This window comes from Leptodactylus fuscus, chromosome 5 (genome assembly GCF_031893055.1).
Source record: "Leptodactylus fuscus isolate aLepFus1 chromosome 5, aLepFus1.hap2, whole genome shotgun sequence".
Lineage (NCBI taxonomy): Eukaryota > Metazoa > Chordata > Amphibia > Anura > Leptodactylidae > Leptodactylus > Leptodactylus fuscus.
Genome location: NC_134269.1, coordinates 35652229 through 35672393, shown reverse-complemented (window position 1 = coordinate 35672393; position 20165 = coordinate 35652229). Strand labels below are relative to the sequence as shown.

The 20165-nt window shown below is 46.8% G+C and overlaps 1 protein-coding gene across 1 annotated transcript; it reads left to right on the top strand.

Moving 5' to 3' along the window:
- Positions 1–4487: 4487 nt before the first annotated feature.
- Positions 4488–18531, top strand: STARD7 (StAR related lipid transfer domain containing 7). The gene is made up of 8 exons (XM_075272893.1): positions 4488–4781; positions 6261–6424; positions 8376–8425; positions 8505–8615; positions 9659–9741; positions 11446–11545; positions 12495–12579; positions 14367–18531. The coding sequence occupies exons 1-8, from the start codon at positions 4543–4545 to the stop codon at positions 14540–14542; spliced, it is 1008 nt and encodes a 335-aa protein (XP_075128994.1). The 5' UTR covers positions 4488–4542; the 3' UTR covers positions 14543–18531.
- The last annotated feature ends 1634 nt before the right edge of the window (positions 18532–20165 follow it).

Below are 20165 nucleotides of genomic sequence, written 5' to 3'. Positions count from 1 at the left end.
TGTACAATGTACTGGGAAACTGGATAAAAATCAAAACGGGGTGCAATTGGAGAAAAAGTGCATTTTTGCGACTTTTACAGGCTTTGTTTTTACGGCGTTCACTGTGCTGCCAGACTGACATGTCACCTGTATTCTAGGTTTTGGTACGATTCCGGGGATACCAAGTTTTTATATTTTTATTTCCATTTTAAAGCCCTTAACAAAAATTCTAAACTTTGCAAAAAAAAAGTGACAAAAATATAACCGTGTTGAACAGACAGTAGATGTGGGGTATTGATGTTTGATGGTCTTTTTCTGAGCTGGATAACAGGTGGGAGAAGAAGCTCACGAGTCAAGGGGAGGCAAACTTCAAGATTCCCCATTAAAACATCTTCACATGAAAACATGAATCCTAAAAGCTTTCAAAGTTCATTAAATGAAAACAAAGAAATCCTTCTCTCCCCATTTCACGCCTTTGCATTGACAATGCTGCACTTTGTGGGAGCACTTGGAATGATTCATGCTGTATCTTTTGTGTATCGTGATTGTTTATTCTTCAAGGTTATCATCATAAGGAGGCAAAAACATCCAGACACGATCACCACGACACTTCAACACAGGAGGAAGTCAGCAAGGAACTTTCAGTACCAGAGTTTTAAGTATCAAAGTTTAGTCAATGCTTTCTATAGGCATCATATGGACAGTCCAGCAAATGATGCAGCTCTTCCTTCCCCTACCCAAGCAGGAAGTCTTAAGATAAGTTCATACTACTACTGCAAACAACTGTTGCTCTCATCCATCATAGCAGGACCTTTCATTAGCAGTGTTCACGCATAGGTGTATGCCATGCATTTTGGAGCGGATTCCTCCCCTGAATATGTCAGATTTCGTTCCATGGCAGATTGCAGCAGGATACAGAAAAAATGAGCGTCCTACCCGATCTTGCCGCGGATTATGCAGCTCTGGAGTCCCATTAAACTGGGCCTAATAAGCAGAGGAAAACCTCAACACAATGCACTGCATCGGCAAACCGTTGCGGCAGAGGAAAATTAAGTTAAATGTCGCTTCATATTCCACTGTGTGAACTTAACCTTATATAGCGGTGTTATTTACCACTATAAGGGAGCATTCACACTACATTTCCTGAAGCTTATTCTGAACGTAAAACACGTTCAGAATAAGTGGCGTATAAAGCAGCTCCATTCATTTCTATGGGAGCCGGCATACGATCGCTCCCCATAGAAATGAATGGGCTGCTTCTTTCACTGCGAGCAGTCCCATTGAAGTGAATGGGAAGTGCCGGCGTGTACGGCTCGGCATGAGCAGAGCTTGCCGTATACGCCGGCACTTCCCATTCACTTCAATGGGACTGCTCGCAGTGAAAGAAGCAGCCCATTCATTTCTATGGGGAGCGATCGTATGCCGGCTCCCATAGAAATGAATGGAGCTGCTTTATACGCCGCTTATTCTGAACGTGTTTTACGTTCAGAATAAGCTTCAGGAAATGTAGTGTGAATGCACCCTAAAGCTGACAGTGCTGTGAATTCAGCGCCACGTCCACTTTGCCAGTATGTGCCCGGGAGCCTGATATATCAGTACTCTTCCATAGCCTTGTACTGTCAGGAGGGCATTCCTCACAGCCCAGTGATGCAGAGCTGTAATGCTGACCCTTATGGCAGTGCAGGGATATCCGTGCCGGCATCATATCTCTGCAACAGGGACACATCTCTGCACTGCATGTCATTTTTGTAGCGATATATAATACCGCCAACGTCAGAGAACATGAAAAGTCCTCGGTGTTGAATCCCCCTCCATCTGTATACACTCCCATTGACTCTAATGTAAACAACATGGTGGACACTTTCTTCCATCAGAAAAGTAAAAAAATATCATAGCAGATGTCACATTTGTTACCATGAGCGTGAATGCAGATGGACACCGGACAGAGTGGGCACTGTCTGCATTCTACAGGTAATGTCTGTTGACAGATGAGAGCAACAAGCATTAATATCAGTAGTGTGAACCTACCCTTGATTTGATTCCATGTGACAGTCCACTACTGAATTACAACCAATAGGATGCCAACCCCTTGTTACATTATTTACAACCCTTTCATAACGCATTGGGGAAGATCTGCCAAGCTAAATGTGCCAGAATTTTGGCACTAGAGATTTACTAAGTTAAATGTGTGAGAATTCTGCACCACCTTATTATACATTTAGACACTTGAGGCTTACCGGATACAACATAGGCAGAATTTATTAGACTGGCAGTAAAGGAACACAAAAGCTTATATCCTATTTATCGCGAGGCACTGGGGTAAGGTTGTGACATTTTTAGATCGTCTGTCTCCGCTTGCACCATCTAATTATCAGACAGGAATAGTAAAATCTGTCCCGTTGTACCCACATGGGTGGGAGTAGTGTTTGGGCGTTGCTGGGAATAGGTTGGGTGGGTCAGGAGTGGCTGAGTTTCTTACTAATGATTATTATTATTATGTAACAGGTATGTACTGTATTACTTATACATTCAGAAATGATGCAGATTATGTAGACGGCTGGTACAGGCCACACAGTCCCAAAGGAAACAGCACATGAAGAACTGCAGGCTAGAGCTGGCCCGGAACAGAACAAGGACTAGGCCTCCAAATTACTGACCGGCCGGAAACACTGCCCGGGTCCAAGAGAGATCAGTTAAATTTGGCACTGATATCCGTCCACTGTCAGAAAGGGTGGTAGGGAACACCCTTTTTGACAGTACAAGGCTATGGAAGAATACTGTCAGGAGGGGGCGCTCCTCACAGCCCAGAGATGATTCTATCTAGGCTGTAAGGCCCACCCTTCTGACAGTGGAGGGATATTGTTGGCGAAACTAATGGTACCAATATCTCCGGCACCCGGGGCACATACTGGCAAAGCCAACAGTGCACTGACTTCAGCCTGACTGGTGCAGGGACCAGGAGATTTATGGTGAGGCCAAAATGGAAATCTACACTGGCTAGGATTTAGAGTAGATTCCCATTCTAACTAGTATGAGTGTACATCTCGCAGAATGTGCTGCAGATCGGCAACTGAGACACACATTTCTTGCACCAAACGTGCACCTCAATATCATCCCTCCAGATAAGCGAACGTGTCAGAAATAATATCCAAATCCGCTCTTACGCCTTTTTGTGGTCCTTTTGTGTCCCGTGCTTTATTTATGAAGCATTTGCGCTTTTTTTCCAGATATTATGCTGCCCTCGCCACTGTAGCTTTTTGCTATGAAGAGGGGGCGTGGCCTAATGGCGAACCTTCTCCCACTGTAAGGGGCAAAAATGGTGCAAATGCACAACCGTACCGGCAAAAAAGGGGCAAAGTGCACATGGTATATAAAGGCATATCCAAACAAACACGGGCACAGCATTTACAAGGTGATGTATCTGCATCTTAAAGAGGGACTTTCATGTCCTTGGGCACCTGCAGTTTTGTATAGAGCACTGTCGGCTTTCCCGTTATGTGCACCGGGGCTGGAGATATCTGTGCCGTTACCGATATCTCTTCACTGTCAGTAGGGCGTTCCTGACAACCTAGCTGTGCTGTGATGAATGCCACGCCTGACAGTACTCGTCCAGAGCTCTGTACTGTCAGGGGGGGCGTTCCTTACTGCCCAGCCATGATGCTAAGCTGTGAAGAATGCCCCCAGTAGTAGTCTATGGGCGAGTATAGTTAGGGTGGGGTCTTCTTCACAACTTAGCGTCATGGCTGGGCAGTAAGGAGCGCCCCCTCTGACAGTCAGATCTATGGACAAGTACTGTCAGGAGGGGTGTTCATCACAGCACAGCTAGGTTGTCAGGAATGCCCTTCTGACAGTGAAGAGATATCGGTAACAGCACGGATATCTCCAGCGCCCTGGGGCACATAACGGGAAAGCCGACAGTGCGTTGCGTTCAGTGCATGTGGGCTTTCTAGTGATATATAAAACTGTGTGTCCGTGGACATGAAACGTCTTCTTTAAAGAGACACCATAATAAAACCAGTCTAAAATAAGGTGCACCTGCAAAAAATATGGCCAAAAAGGGGCAGATGATAAATAACCCCTGGAATTGGTATTTTTGTGCTATGGTGGTCGTGACTTTTCCCAATGTTATTCTGTCAGAGGCTTTCTGCTATGGCTGACCAGCATACTGTGAGGGGCGGTATGCCAGGGTGATGGAGGACATGGGTGCACCTTGCCAGCTAGTCCTATGACTGGGACAACCACCTCCAGCACCTGAGAGCTGTGACCTAGGACTGTAATATGTGATAGCAGCAGCAGTATCTCGTACAATGGAGCCTGGCACACGTGGAGCCGAGCAGGCACAGTCCTCGGTCACATGGCCGGTCACGTTATCCGCTCATCTCCCTTGCCCTTGACCGGGGTTGTGCTAGGTGCAGGGGGAAGTCAGTTTATGATTGACAGCCGTCTCGTCCAATCAGCGCACCCGGCTGTCAGACGGCGACCAATCGTGAGGCTGGTAGGAGTGGCCGGGGCCTCCGTGTGTCTGGCGTGCTGCAGGCTGGAGCTGGGTGCTCTGTCCTCGGGATGTGGCAGCAGGTAGTCCGCGGTGTCTCGGCGGGGATCGTGGGATGGCTCCGCTCCCGCCTGCCTCCCGTATGCCAGTATGGGAGGGCCCAGCAGCGCTATGGAGAGCGCAACGCCAGAGCTCTTATCCGGGGCCTGCGCCATAGGAGCAGGCCGGGGAGGACGGGCAGGCTGCTGGCGGCTCTCACCGGGGCTTTTCTATGGGAAGAGGAACGTGTGAGGGAGGAAGAGATCCTGAGGTAAGGTCTGTGTGAGAGGGGACTGCAGAACTACAAGTCCCAGCATGAGCTGTAGTGTGGTAGAGCCTGCTGGTGCTTGTAGTCCGGGCACATTGTCAAGGGCAGGTCACACTAGCCCAGGGAAACGCAGCTGGATGGCTTTTTTTCTGTATTGTAAACCTGCAGCGATTCCTCAGTGTGTGAATGAGGCCTGACAGGGCCAATGACAGGTGTGACGGCCGGACTAACAATGGGCTGTCTGCTCTTACACGGCTATATCATTGTAAGAAGGTCCCTGCAGGCTACACTAGGCTATATATGTTATATACAGGCATACTGGTGTATATGTGCTATATACTGTTACAGGCCATACACATATATATACTGGTTTATATATGCTATATACTGCTACAGGCCATACACATATATAATGTATACTGCTATAGGACATACTGGTATATATTGTATACCACTGCAGGCCATACTAGTTTATATATGCTGTATACTACTAAAGGACATACTATTATATATTGTATATGGCTGCAGGCCATACTGATATATATTGTGTACCGCTGCAGGCCATACCAGTTTATATATGCTGTATACTGCTAAAGGACATACTATTATATATTGTATATGGCTGCAGGCCATACTATATACCTTTACAGGCCATACTGATATATTGAATACTGCTAGAAGCTATACTAGTTTATATATGCTGTATACCACTACAGGTATATATTGTATACTGCTACAGGCTCTATTGTTATATACTGTATATCTCTACTGGTCTATACTGAGGTTTTTTTGTCACTAAAGAACTGCATTCCTGATAAAGAACAGCACTGATGTGAACAGAGCCTAAGTATTTTATTATCTGATCCTGTGTTACAGCTTTCAGGCTGAAGCTATCCTCAGGGAAGCAGGTGAATCTCCAGGTGGGCCCCTGAGCCAGAGCGGGACCCCTACTCTAGGCTGGTTGTGCTGCTGTACAGTCCCTATGTGTCCGTGTAATACACTGGGTAGTTCATATAACCCATTTATATTATATGGACACATCAGGTGCAGAGGAGGAGGGCTGACCAGTATACGCCATCCTGGGCCCTGCAGAATACGTCATCAATATTTCATTTGTGAGGGTCCGACACCTAAAATCTACACAGATCAGCTGAATGGCCTGGTAGTCTGCAGTAGAGCTGCAGTACCAGGCAGAGCCTGTCATATGGATTAGCCGCCATGTCTATGAACAGTACAAGGCTCCTTCATTGTTTCCCAGGATCACATCTCTACCTATCACATATTGCTAGCCTTTCCTAAGGATCAGTATCCAATATTTAGGCGCTGAAAAACCCCTCAGGGATACCTTCAGTTTTGATCAAAGAAAACCACATTATAGATGCTGACATTGTGCCTATAATCTAATTGTTACCATAGATCCAGACAAGACATAAGATGTGAGTGGCGTCTCCTCACCTCCCTTATTGATTCTCTTTCCTGCAGGCCGGCCGAGGAGATGAAGCGTATGCAGGTTGCAGGCCAGATATCTCAGGAGCCAATCTCCGGATTCGATGACAGTGAAGAAGGCTGGGAGTTGGTAATGGATAAAAAGGACTTTCGGCTGTGGAGGCGACCGATCGAGGGGACTCACTTGTATCAGTATAGAGGTGAGGGGCAGGTTTCAGGGTTGTGGAGACAGTAAGTTGTCAGCCAGGGCTGCAGTTGTGTGTGCATTGTGCAGGGACGAGCACCTAGTTGTGCTCCCTGTATAGCCATCTTGTAGTTGCTCTGGTCTCAGGAAAGATGTGTCACCATTACCTTGTCACCTTGGCTGATTTCTGTTGTGCCGGTGCTCTGAGTAGTGCAGTGTATGCTGATACCTGCAGTGCACATTAGAGATGAGCGAGTACTGTTCGCATCAGCCGATCCGAATAGCACGCTCGCATAGAAATGAATGGACGTAGCCGGCACGCGGGGGGGGGGGGGGGGGGGTGTTAAGTGGCCGGCCGCCGTCAAAGCGGAAGTACCAGCTGCATCCATTCATTTCTATGGAGCGTGCTGTTCGGATCGGCTGATCCGAACAGTACTCTCTCATCTCTGATGCACATCAGATCCTCTTATGTACTTTTTGCACTGTAGGCCGAACATTTAGCATTGACCATGGGCCACGCTATGGGGGATGTCGCCCTGATTTTGTACTACTGTTCCAGCACATTCCACTGTCCGAATACCATTCTATATCTCTTTAATAATGAAGATAAGCGCAGTTAACATTCAAGTCTAGATTAGGCAAATAGACATAGCAGGGAGCGTGCTAATCTGATGTTAGTCATTGTGATTGTAATCCAGGGCAGGTCAGATCCTAAGAATACGGAATGTGACGCCTTAAAGTGGACCTGTCCGCCATATTCGGGTCACTAGATCACCAGCATACTCTTTTGGACCAGAGGTTCAATGTCCCAAATAATACCTATAGTGTACCGTGGAGTGTTCAGATAAGAAAACCCCTCATATGTGAGTCCAGCGTTCTCATCAGACTCGTCTCTGGTTCTCCTGACACATGCACATTGTGATAAATTGAACTTGTCAGGTCAGTCTGAGGGATTAAACCACCCAAAGGTCATTAAGGGCTGGTATTTTAGTGCCCAAAATAGCCTTATCCTGTTGTCCGTGGCTATAGTTATCTGCGCCCCACTGGAATAGTACAGTACATAGTCACAATGAAACCGATGTCTACTTACCTAGTTTCTGTGAAGAGCTGCGGACTATCACTTCACTGCACCCTACAGACTCATTGGGCTCCTCTATAGATTAATATATAGGGGGTTTTTCATTGTGGCCATGGATAGTTAGGACAGGGCTATGTCAGTGAAGGCGTGGTGTCAAGTCTTGGCTTCATTGAAGAAATACACATGCACTAGGAGCGTGTCAGCTGATAAGATCTTTACTCATACTGTAATTTTGGATATCTGGGGAGCTCCATGTTCTCCTCTAGTCTGACCTTCTGACGTGTCATCAGATTAAGTCTTTAAGTTCCTCCTAATATCTCAATCTGCAATGACTGCCCTACTAATATCCAGGCCAAGTTTTACCTGCCTATTGGATGACAAATAATAAGTATAACTGCATAACTCAGAGGGGTTATCTCTCATCCCAGATAGTGAAACAACAAATTGTTAGCCTCAGTACATCTGCTTTCGTCTTGCTTACAGCTGACAGTCACAAGTTCCCATAAAAATGAAGGATGACCTCACATGTCTGATATCTGCAGTTTGTTCCTATGCAACTGTTCAGTCTCATGCTGGGTTCACACCAGCGTCTGGACTCCGTTATCAGGTTTCCGTCTCCTGCCCCTGTTTTGTGCAGGAAACGGAAACCTGCAGAACGGAGACCGGGCGCAGATGTGAACGAGCCCTGACTTGTTGAAACCCTGCAGACAGTCCCGGACAGAGGAAGTCACCTGTTGGACAGCCATATAAAAGTATACAAGGCTTACCCCCAACAATCACACTGTATAATAGCTTCTACATAGAGAGTCTTATCCTAATTCCTCCACATTCCCTACAATGTTCTATTGCGTTTCTGCCCTGCCTAATAGTTGCCCTGTTATCTTCCCAGTGTTGGGCACATACATGGACGTGACGCCTCGCCAGTTCTTTAATGTCCAGGTACGGTTTTCCTCCATTTATGTACCACGTCCGTGCTCGCTCTTTGTATTCTGCCGCTCAGTCTTACGTTTTCTCGCAGCTGGACACCGAGTACCGGAAGAAGTGGGACGCACTGGTCATTAAACTGGAAGTGATCGAGAGAGATGCGGTCTCTGGATCCGAAGTGATTCACTGGGTCACCCATTTCCCTGTAAGTCTTATTAGTCGTTTCACATGGTTGTTTGGTCTTCACAATCCCTTGCTAGAAGCGTCCCATAAGCTCATCATGGCTGTGGAAACCCCCGGAGGTCACTGTAATCTTCATTTATGTAAGGACAAACCTTTATCCAACATCTGCTATTCCATCTGATCACTTAAACAAGGATTTGCATCCCCCGAACCCAGAGGAGCTTTAAGGGAGTGGTAGCCATACGTATTGCTGTCAATAGTCTATGGGACCGGCTTAGATAGCCAAGTAAGGTCTCCATCAGTCCCATAGAGTGGCGGTGCACATAGACAGACGATGGACGTCTCCATTCAAAGATTTGGAAGCTTGGAACCCCTATTCTTGTATTCATTTGGTATACCAATGACCCCTTCTAATCATACATTAATGATCCTATGGTTAGGTGATACATTTGTCATGAGGGGGGAAAAAACCTTTAATTTCCCTGCAACAGTACGTTATAGAAAATAAAGCACGATGGAGTGCCCATTAAAATCAGTGGACTGTCTGTCTAATGCACCGATATGTAGACCATATGATGGACGTCCTGAATGAGACAGAAAATTCCTCATCTCTGGGAAAAAGCCGCCTCACCGTTATCTCCCGTCGTGGATCCTACAAAGACCATTATTGTTTATGGGACATTTATCATGCATTTTATATTTTTTTCTGCTCACTACATTGGATTAAGCTTCCCATAACAGTGGGATGGAAATGTATCAATCCGTCTACGCCAGTTTTCTCATGTAGGGGGACGATATTGCGCCATCAGACCCCTGCTCTGTACCTTTATCACCACATTGTGCAAATTTGAGCGGAGCGGGGACACCTTGGCCCAATATAATTTTAGTTATCTGATGTGAGTGATGATGGAAATGTACGCTAGTTCCTAAGTGGCCTAGATCTCCATTCTGGCCCAGGCCTGTCGTACTATATATGCCCCACTGTTTACATACGTGAACATAGGTTTCCTTTTGCCCCTGCTGACCCCTCTTTTATTAATCTTTTTATTTTCCTCCTCATTCCAGTACCCAATGTATTCCCGGGACTATGTCTACGTCAGAAAGTATCACGTTGATCCAGAGAGCAACCTCATGGTTTTGGTGTCTCGGTAATTATAATGTTACTTTTTACTAGGATTTATTATGATTTATTATTATGCGTTGGGGTGCATTCACCTATAGGAATCTGGCATTGCCCCATTTGAGGGTGTGCAATTCCAGATTATCATCAGTCAAATCTGGTTTAGGCAAATGATCCACATACAGTTTATATATGCGAACTTTTGTAGCAATCTCTGATCGTCCCTGTTTGCTGCGTTACATGACAGCGATGGTGTTTATGGAGCGCAAATGTCACCAGGGCAGGCAGCACCAGGACGGCCACTTCTGCCACCACGGTCACATGGCTGTAGCTGTGAATATGATAATGTTCAGACCTGTTTAGATTTCACTTCTGGGCCCCAGTGCAAAATGTGTAATGTCGCCCGATCTAGCTTGTGCCTTTTAGATTAGTAGTATGTTTTGTCTTGCACTGGGATCTATGGGAACCCCTCAGCGTCCAGGGCCTTGTAGCGACTGCTACCACTGCACCCCCTATAGCTACACCCCTGGTATTGCAGCCTTTAAAGCACTCTTAAAAAATCAGATCCGCACCAAACTTCTACTGATGACCTATCCTAAGAATACATCATCAATATCATAATCTCCAAAACCCTTTTAAGGAACAGTAAGCATTGTGTGGTCGCATTTTATGCACTTTGCTACTTTCACAAGTGGTTTGTTGTGTTGCTGAGATAGGAAGCCTCTTGGAGATTCTTCCCATGTTACAAACTTCTTAGCCCTTTTGGGTTACAGTGGATATTCTCCTAGACATTGGCTTTCCCCCTTTGCAGTCTGATCTCCCCCCACCCCCCTTTTCTTTATTCTCAATCCCTCTTGCTTCCGGTGTCTTCTCTGTAATCCATGCATGTTTCCTGCTAGTCTAGCAAGCTAATCCCCCTGATGCCCCATGCAGTCATTGCCATTGAGGTGTCGTACACTCCCCAGGGGGCTAATGTCAGTGCTGCTCAGTTGTCAAGGTCAATGCAGGCCTCAGCTGTGTCCTTAGAGAGGACAGGGGGAGATCCTGAAAGCGTGCTGAACATGTGTAGCTCTGTATATTCACACGCGGCTAGCTGAAAAAGAAATCTGCATTATTCTCATCCATTTTTTGTTTGGCCATATTCCCAGGCTGAAACAATGACTTGTACGAGTATACAGAATTTTGTAGAGCCCTCTAATAGTAGTAAGCAGCCGCTGGCGTGAAGACCAGGTAACCTGAGGCTTCATTGGCTTCCTGTTGGGTTTGCTATAAAAAGCTGATCTCATCCCGGGACAGACTTTTCCATGGATGACAGCCCTACGTGTAACAGGCAGACAAGTGATCGCAACAGATCCGACCTCCTAATGTGTGTGTAGGAATTGAATATACTTATTTATTGGTGGAGATTAGTTTTGGTAATGTATATGTACAAGGGGTTTTTCAAGAAAGCAAATGCTACCTTGTAAATGTGGCAGTAACCTTGTGTGTACCTAGAATTTATTGCACCCTTTTTAGGGCATGCTGAACAATCCTCTCATAGTCTTTGCCATACACCTTCCATGATCTTGCTCCTGACCCCTGGAAGAAGCTTATACATATAGTAAAATAAAATTTCCTGCCCACGTTCACTCCTCTCTGAGCCAATTGCTCCCCCTCATGTGTCACATAAAATACACTTCTTCTCTATACTATTGCCATTGTTTTAAGCTCAACCTTGTATTGCTATCTGTAGGGCGGTGGAACATCCTGAAGTGCCAGAATCCCCTAACTATGTCCGCGTGCGTAACTACCAGTCCCAGATGGTGATCAGGCCTCACACGACATTTGATGAGGTATGTATACTGCTTTTACTGTCTGAGGAACACATGGACTTCATATCCATGCTAAGGGTGCTGACCCAGACCGGGTGCAATGTGGGCCCCGTGCTATAAGGGACGTAGATTGTCATGCACTGTCCCATATACGGCTCACAATGTCGGTAAAGCGCTGTGGAATATGGTGGTGCTATACAAGTAAGTGAAATAAATAAATTGGGATGCTGCTTTAATTTGTTGCAAGAGAACAAATTTATTATTGTCAGTTCCCCTTCTGAATATAGAAGGGGAACCGACATAATGGGAGCATTTACATGTTGTAAGATGGAAGGAGTGAGCAAAAGGGTTGCAAATCGCGCACATGGCATACTATGTTTCTTCAGGTTCACATCTGCTCTGGGTGAACGCTACTTCCTGAAGTCTCCGGGGCAGATGGGAAACTTTTTGTCAGTTACCAAAATAAAGTGCATGAAGAGAAATGTAAATCCCATCAATATTTGGTGTGACCTTTGCCTTCCATTACTTCTTCTCGGTACCTTCAGATTTTTTTTTGAAGGCCCTCAACAGGAGGTTGTTCCCACCATCTTGAAGAAGGAAGCACGGATCTTCTATGGATGTCAACTTGCTCCAATCCTTCTGTCCATTCATGTAATCCCAGACGGACTGGGTCATGATGAGATTGGGGCTGTGTGGGGGACATATCATCACTTCCAGGGTCCAAAGGGCAAAGGTCACTCCAAATATTGATGGGATTTACATTTCTCTTCTGTACATTCACTTGTGTTAATTGACAGTTCTTAAAAAGACAATACTTTGCAGCATTTTTTCCACACTTGCCTAAAACTTTTGTTTCCTGATCATTGAGTGACAAGTACAAAATCACCATTGGCTAAAGGATTGTGTCACTTTAAAGTATCGGCAGCCCTGAACGTACACAGAGCTGATAGTGTTGTTGTTTCCTCCTCAGAACGGCTTTGACTACTTGCTGGTCTACAGTGACAACCCACAGACCGTGTTCCCTCGCTACTGTGTAAATTGGATGGTGTCCAGCGGTAAGTTTACTAATAGCTCTGGGTGTGCAAGTAACATGCCAGTATCAAAATGCCATGACACCTCTGCAATTAAAGGGCTTGGCCACTTGGGGCTGTTATTGTTTGTATAATAAAAAGTTATATAACTTTCCAATATAATTTCTGTATCAATTCCTCGTGGTTCTCTAGATCTCTGCTTGCTGTCATTTATTCTGCTTTCACCCAGTGAGTAAAAATTAGTCCATGGTCAGGGTGGGGGGGATGTGCAGTCCATGGTCGGGGTGGGGGGGATGTGCAGTCCATGGTCGGGGTGGGGGGGATGTGCAGTCCATGGTCGGGGTGGGGGGGATGTGCAGTCCATGGTGGGGGGGATGTGCAGTCCATGGTCGGGGTGGGGGGGATGTGCAGTCCATGGTGGGGGGGATGTGCAGTCCATGGTCGGGGTGGGGGGGATGTGCAGTCCATGGTCGGGGTGGGGGGGATGTGCAGTCCGTGGGGGGGGGGGGATGTGCAGTCCATGGTGTGGGGGGGGGGGGATGTGCAGTCCATGGTGTGGGGGGGGGGGGATGTGCAGTCCATGGTGTGGGGGGGGGGGATGTGCAGTCCATGGTGTGGGGGGGGGGGATGTGCAGTCCATGGTGTGTGTGTGGGGGGGGGGATGTGCAGTCCATGGTGTGTGTGTGTGTGGGGGGGGGGGGGGGATGTGCAGTCCATGGTGTGGGGGGGGGGGATGTGCAGTCCATGGTGTGTGTGTGGGGGGGGGGGATGTGCAGTCCATGGTGTGTGGGGGGGGGGGATGTGCAGTCCATGGTGTGTGTGGGGGGGGGGGGGATGTGCAGTCCATGGTGTGTGTGTGTGGGGGGGGGGGGATGTGCAGTCCATGGTGTGTGTGTGTGTGGGGGGGGGGATGTGCAGTCCATGGTGTGTGTGTGTGGGGGGGGGGATGTGCAGTCCATGGTGTGTGTGTGTGGGGGGGGGGATGTGCAGTCCATGGTGTGGGGGGGGGGGGGGATGTGCAGTCCATGGTGTGTGTGTGTGTGTGTGTGGGGGGGGGGATGTGCAGTCCATGGTGTGTGTGGGGGGGGGGGGATGTGCAGTCCATGGTGTGTGTGGGGGGGGGGGATGTGCAGTCCATAGTGTGTGTGTGGGGGGGGGGGATGTGCAGTCCATGGTGTGTGGGGGGGGGATGTGCAGTCCATGGTGTGTGTGTGGGGGGGGGGGATGTGCAGTCCATGGTGTGTGTGTGTGGGGGGGGGATGTGCAGTCCATGGTGTGTGTGTGGGGGGGGGGGATGTGCAGTCCATGGTGTGTGTGTGGGGGGGGGGGATGTGCAGTCCATGGTGTGTGTGGGGGGGGGGGGAGGATGTGCAGTCCATGGTCGGGGGGGGGGGGATGTGCAGTCCATGGTCGGGGGGGGGGGGGGATGTGCAGTCCATGGTCGGGGGGGGGGGGGGATGTGCAGTCCATGGTCGGTCAGGGGGGGGGGATGTGCAGTCCATGGTCGGGGGGGGGGGGGATGTGCAGTCCATGGACTGATTCTTATCCACAACTAAGCAGAATGACAACAAGCAGAAATTTTGAAATCCGTGAGGAATTGATACAGAAAGTATACTGGAAAACTGTACAACTTTTCATTATACAAAAAAAAAAAAAAAATTGGTCTCTCAAATTGTATAGTTTTTAAGATTGCATAGTCAAAGGGGTTTTCCATCCCTGAATCGAATGTTCCAGATTTTTTGGCATTGAATAGTATTGTTGTTCATAATGTTTGCAAGTGTTTTGTTGAAATGCTCCGTCCCCTTCCACAGGGATGCCAGACTTCCTCGATAAGCTCCACCTAGCAACACTCCGCGCCAGAAACATGGAGATCAAGGTGAGGGATTACATATCCTCCCGACCTCAGGACTGCAGCAGCGAAGCTAGAGCCAGTCCAGAGCGTAAGCCTGCAGCAGCACACACCGCGCCACAGATGGATTATGCATAATAGGGGGCGCCATTGCCCGGCCTTACCTCCTCTAGCCAGAACTAAAGACCACAGCTGTTGGGCATTGGGAGGCTTCATGCCAACTAAGCAGCAGCATCTCCACTGAATCCAGGTACTACAGCCAGGCAAAAACCAAACTATTTAATATCCTTGCAAGGCCGTCTGTGCCTTGTCCAACGTCTCCCGATGCTCTGCTTGTGCCAGGAGCTGCCTCCACAACCGCAGGAGAATGCAAGGAATGGAGACTGTGGGCATCACCACCAGGAAAGCAGACTCGAGTTTTATGTCTTCTGTAAGTTGTCTCGTTCAACAACTATTACCGATACTCTTTAAGAACGTTGGTGACTTCTACATTATTTAATAGGGGAACAGTTGCATGGCAGAAGGAAGTGTCTTGGCCTTCAACCATTATTTTTTTCATGTTTTTGGGTAACTGGATCACAACGATGGATTTTTTTTCATGTCTACTTGCAATGATGTGGAGGATTGACTTCTTCTTTGAGCAGGTAGACATCTGCTTTGGCCTTGTGCCTTAAGGGAATGTCTATGTTGATGGCCTATTTATCATTCATATGAAGGAACCTCCCCAAGAGCTTGCCGACCTTCGATATGGATTCTTGGGTCAACTTTAATATTACATATGTGGATTTCAGGATCTTTAACTGTATAATGCAGAGCACTGGATGTGTTAAAGCTGTAGATCAGGGTTTCTCAAGTCCTCACCTACTCCCAACATGTCTTATAATGGGGATATCCCCTATGGAGAACACTCGTGGCCATTCCTGATGCCTCAGCCATCGTTATATCCAACACCAAGGACGTCCGGTGAATGTGACCTGTTGGGTTGGGGGACTTGAGGACTTTGGGTAAACTACAGCAGTGACTCCTAAGAGTTAAAGACACAGAAACTTTAAGTATTTTTTTTTTATGTTTTTTTTGAACCTCTGATCCTTAAAATAGGGAATGTTTAAGGCTATTGCATCAAGCGGGCATTTATTTTTTATTTTTGCATTTTACTTATTAATCCCGTTTTCCTAATGAGTTTTTATTAAGAATTTCCTTGTTCTCTTGGGATGTTACATTGTGTACTACATGAGAAAATGTGCAGGCCCGGGAAACGGAGAATTCTTTTTAATAAAAACCTATTAAGAAAATATTCTTATCTCTAATAAATGTAAAAAATGCTCCTGAAGATGTCTGACCCAACTCCGGTACCCACACCTGTCTCCAGTATAGGGGTCCCATGATGCCCTCCTCCCATTTTTCCCATCTTACATGACCCTCTACATTCACTTCTATAGGAGTTCTGTATACAGGCCACCTCTCATTTTGTCGCAACTCCAGGTAGTCGGGGGACCCTAGTTATGAAGATCCATGCTGCTCCCACCTATGGGACCCACACCGATCAGACAGACAAGGCCTATTCTGTGCATATGCCATACACGTCTTAAGATGACCCTTTGAAGTGCTTTGTTTCTATATTTTACTCTGTATGTGAAGCAGAATGGTCGGGTTCAAGCAGAACAAAATCTAGAATGTAAACTTTTTTTTTTTTTTTTTGTAAAGGAAAGGGACACACAGTCTATTTTACCTGTATTTTCTATGCAGTTCCGTCTATTGCCTATAGACAATGCAACATGTCAGACTACCGGGGTTATATTACAATAAGATTACTGCCAAGAAATCCTGAAGATCTGTATATTACACTTGTGCTATAGGCCTCAGTAGCTATTACATATGTACGTGTCAGTGGTGGTTGGTAGCCGGTAGGCTTTAGGTTAGTCGTCCTTTATCTGGAATCGGTGTATACATTGATGCAAGACTGGTGAGCAGTGACAGCCATCGGTGCTGGACGTCGTGGTTCACGGTCCTTTGGCTAAATCATATAGTGCGCCTGTCTGCTGCTACATGTGTGTTCCTTACAGCTGTGCACTGTAGGATTTCGAGCAAACTGCCTATGTCTTGGGCTGGCAAGGATCTTATAGATTGAAGGGGTGTTCTAATTCATTTCTTAACCCCTAAACTCTACATATTCGCCTCTCTATGATCAGCTGGAGATCCAGCAGAGTCTCCATTCGGCTACCTGTATGGCCTGCATGTGAGCGATCCGGACAATCACTGGTGGAGTAGTGATGCTTTATTAAAACCAACCCTGAGAACAAGGACTGGGTACCTGACGGCGTATCAGTTTTTTAGGGTTAAAAAACGGACTCTGAATGACCCTTTATTCAGTAAGATCTCTGATAGCCCCTGGGGTAGTCAGGTTGCCCAATATCCTATAGTGCACAGTGAATCTGCAAGGTACACATATTTAGCAGTGTATGGACACACTATAAGCTTTAGGCAGAGGACCGTCATCTATCATCCTAACAACATTTTTCCATCTGTATTCTGGTTTTAAAGGGTTCTGCGGAGGCTTTCCATACTTGCTGCCTCCAGGTTCTCTTATGGATGAAACACAAGTTCTTGGGCTCATTCAGACACCGAGTTGCATGATCAGAACCAGCGCCTGGCCCCAGAATTGCTCTGCATTTCCCCCCCTCTGCTGCACTCAATGCTAGTTACCTGTACTGACCGGGCTGGATTTACTATTATGTTTTTGGCCCCCATTGTAAAGGTAACTAGCAGTGAACACTGGAGAGGAGGGAGGAGTAACAATTTGGGGTTCCAAGTGCTGGTTCCAACCTCGTGACCCTTGGTCAGAAATGGCTAACAATCCCAAAGGTTTGTCCACAGTAGAACCTGGGGGAAGTCTAAAGACCATGGATTATCCCTTTAAGGGCCCCATTCACAGTTCAAGAAATACTGTGGTTTTAAGGTAACTGTTTACTTGACATTCAGGTTGTTCAGATCTCAAAGCCATAATGTGGCCACATCTCGGAGACCCTTTATATATCCTTATAATATGTGACTATTGTCACCAGGCCATGGTGATATAGTCAAGGTAATTGGCGTCTATGGAGTGCTGCCAGACAACAGGCTATATAGCCCCTGACAGAAGATATGACAAATTTCATCATCTACATTAGGGATGTAATACTTGGACCCTTTGCAAATTTACATTGCCTTGATAATCTAGGTCACTTTTACGTAAGCATCGTCTGTTCCAGGCGTCACATCCCTAATGTGAAATGTTCCACATTACGTTCTTGTAAAGCAAGCCAAGTATGGCTGAACCCTGGCACTCGCTATAAAGACGTCGTACTCTGGCCAAAGGTCCTCTGCAAAAAGCGTCTACTATTGTCTACATCAGCAGGGTTTCCTGTATTACACCATGACTACGGCCTTATTCACACAGTATTTGGCATCAGCATTAGAAATGCAAAACATAGGGGGGGACTTGCATTGGAAACGAGTATTGGAGACGTTATCATGTCTTCTATTTTTGGACTCACTCCCGGTTTCGGCTTACAAATACTAATGTGTTCTGCCTTAACTTTTTTTTTTATTGTATTGAAGTATCATGGGATACATTTTATATTGCTCTTTTTTTTCCAAAGCTGGGCATCTCAGGATGTCTCAAGTCGAGAGCAAAGGTAAGGAAGGACTCCATCTGTGCTGATGCAAAATACTGCCGTGTTAAAGGGATAGCGGAGTCCGCCGTACTAAAGGGCTTTATTCTGTGCCTTGTCTCTGCCTCTACGTGCTTATACTGTGGGTGGATCCTTACAAGGCAGCAATGTTCCCTGTATAGAACAAATTATGCAAAAGTGTGGGGGGGGACCCCTTCACGGTCAGAACAGCGCCTTATAATGGCATCACTTGTTGCAGTGGAGGTGGTACTCCCTATGGAAAACCCTTCCTGGCAGTAAAATCACTCCGCGACCGCAGAGTTTCTTCCGAAGCTCTCCGCAAACTTGGCACTTTAAAAACCCAAATTTGCAGGAAACAGGGGAGCATCATCTTCATGCAGCGAGTAAAACGATTTTGCTTAAAGGTGCAATTTCCTCCCCCCCTCCCCTCCCGCAAAACATTTTCTAAGAACATAATCACAAACAACCATTGGAAATTGCAGCACTTAAAACCAGGCTTTTAGCTCTCGCCCTGCTAGTCGCGCATTGTTAAGTAAGCATTACCGGTACAGGGAAACCAATTCCTTCCTCCATCGCCAGTAATACGTTCTAAAGGACCAACAAACTGGAAATCTAAGTATTGTGTGTCATGAGCTGGGGCTATGCACGCTGTCCAGCTGGGACTTGTAGTTCCACAGGCTTGCATGCCTTGAGGGTTAATATGTGTGGTGTTGAGTCTTCTCGATGTTGCCGTTCTCTAGTACTGACAAGTCAATGAATGGCGTACAGATAACAATCCCCTCCGTGTCTAAGGTTTGCACTCTTCCTCCCACCGATGTGATGTTACATTTCATTTTTTGTTTTTTAAACTAAAGTATGTTATTAAAAGTAAAAGTTGGTACTAAATCTGTATTGTGTGTCCTTTCTTGGCATCCCTGTGTAGCATTCAGAATATTTAAAGTATACCCCTACTGACTTCGAAAGCCTGTTGCACCGCAGAGCTTTCCTTCCCAGGTCACTATTCCAGCGGTCACAGTCACTGCGTCTACAATTCTGCTGGGTCACGTTACACTTTCAACTCCTCCGCCATCTATGCTACTTTATAAATCGCAGAGGCTGCTGTAATCCCAGGACTTCATGACCAAGCTGTTCCCTATTTTTCTCTCTCGGCAGGTAAAAGGGCTATAGTAATTCATGTCGCCTCCTACTCTGGGCCGTGTTACAATGATTGGATTGTGGAGCCTGCAAGTGAATAGAGTGATATGGGTTACAAAATATCTGAAAAAATACTCTTACAACTCAGTGGGTCTTGAAAAATGAAAACGAGGAACATTTAGAGTCCTGCGTGTGCTGTTATTATGAAACACTATCTGTTTAGTCATATTTATGGGCCGAGACTACATTGTTATTAGTACAAGGGATAGTGGGGCAGTACAGTATTTGGGTACACTGAACAACCAATTAGGAACATTACTGGGGTCAGTGTTGGGGTATGTTCACACGGTGGAAAATCTGTAAAATCGATATGCAAATGATCCTCTCTGTGTACCCTGGGCGTTCCCCCAAGCCACCGTGCACCCCCTGCATCATAGCTGTAACGCCCCCTCCTTTGCTTGTGCTCCAGTGATGCCCTCCATAGGTGTAACCGCCTCCATTCTCTGTAGTCTCAATCCTGCGCTTTGCAATCTCGGGCAAGCGCAGTAATGCTCCCTTCTGAGCGCTACTGCACATGCCCGAGTGCCATTTTGTTGTGGCTTTCTTCCATTGTCCGTCTCTGGACGTCAGGCCCTCATACCATCCTCAAGCAGTCGTGCAGACACGTGCACATTTGTGGCAGGCTGGAGGTCATTTTGCAGGGCTTTTGCAGTGCTCTTCCTGTTCCTCCTTACATAAAGGCGGAGGTAGCGGTCCTGCTTCTGGGTTGTTGCCCTCCTACGGCCCCCTCCGCTTCTCCTGGTGTACTGGCCTGTCTCCTGGTAGCGCCTCCAGCCTCTGGACACTACACTCACAGACACAGTAAACCTTGCCACAACTCGCATTGATGTGCCATCCTGGATGAGCTGCACTACCCCTGAGCCACTTGTCTGGGTTGTAGCACAAACCAAGCACAA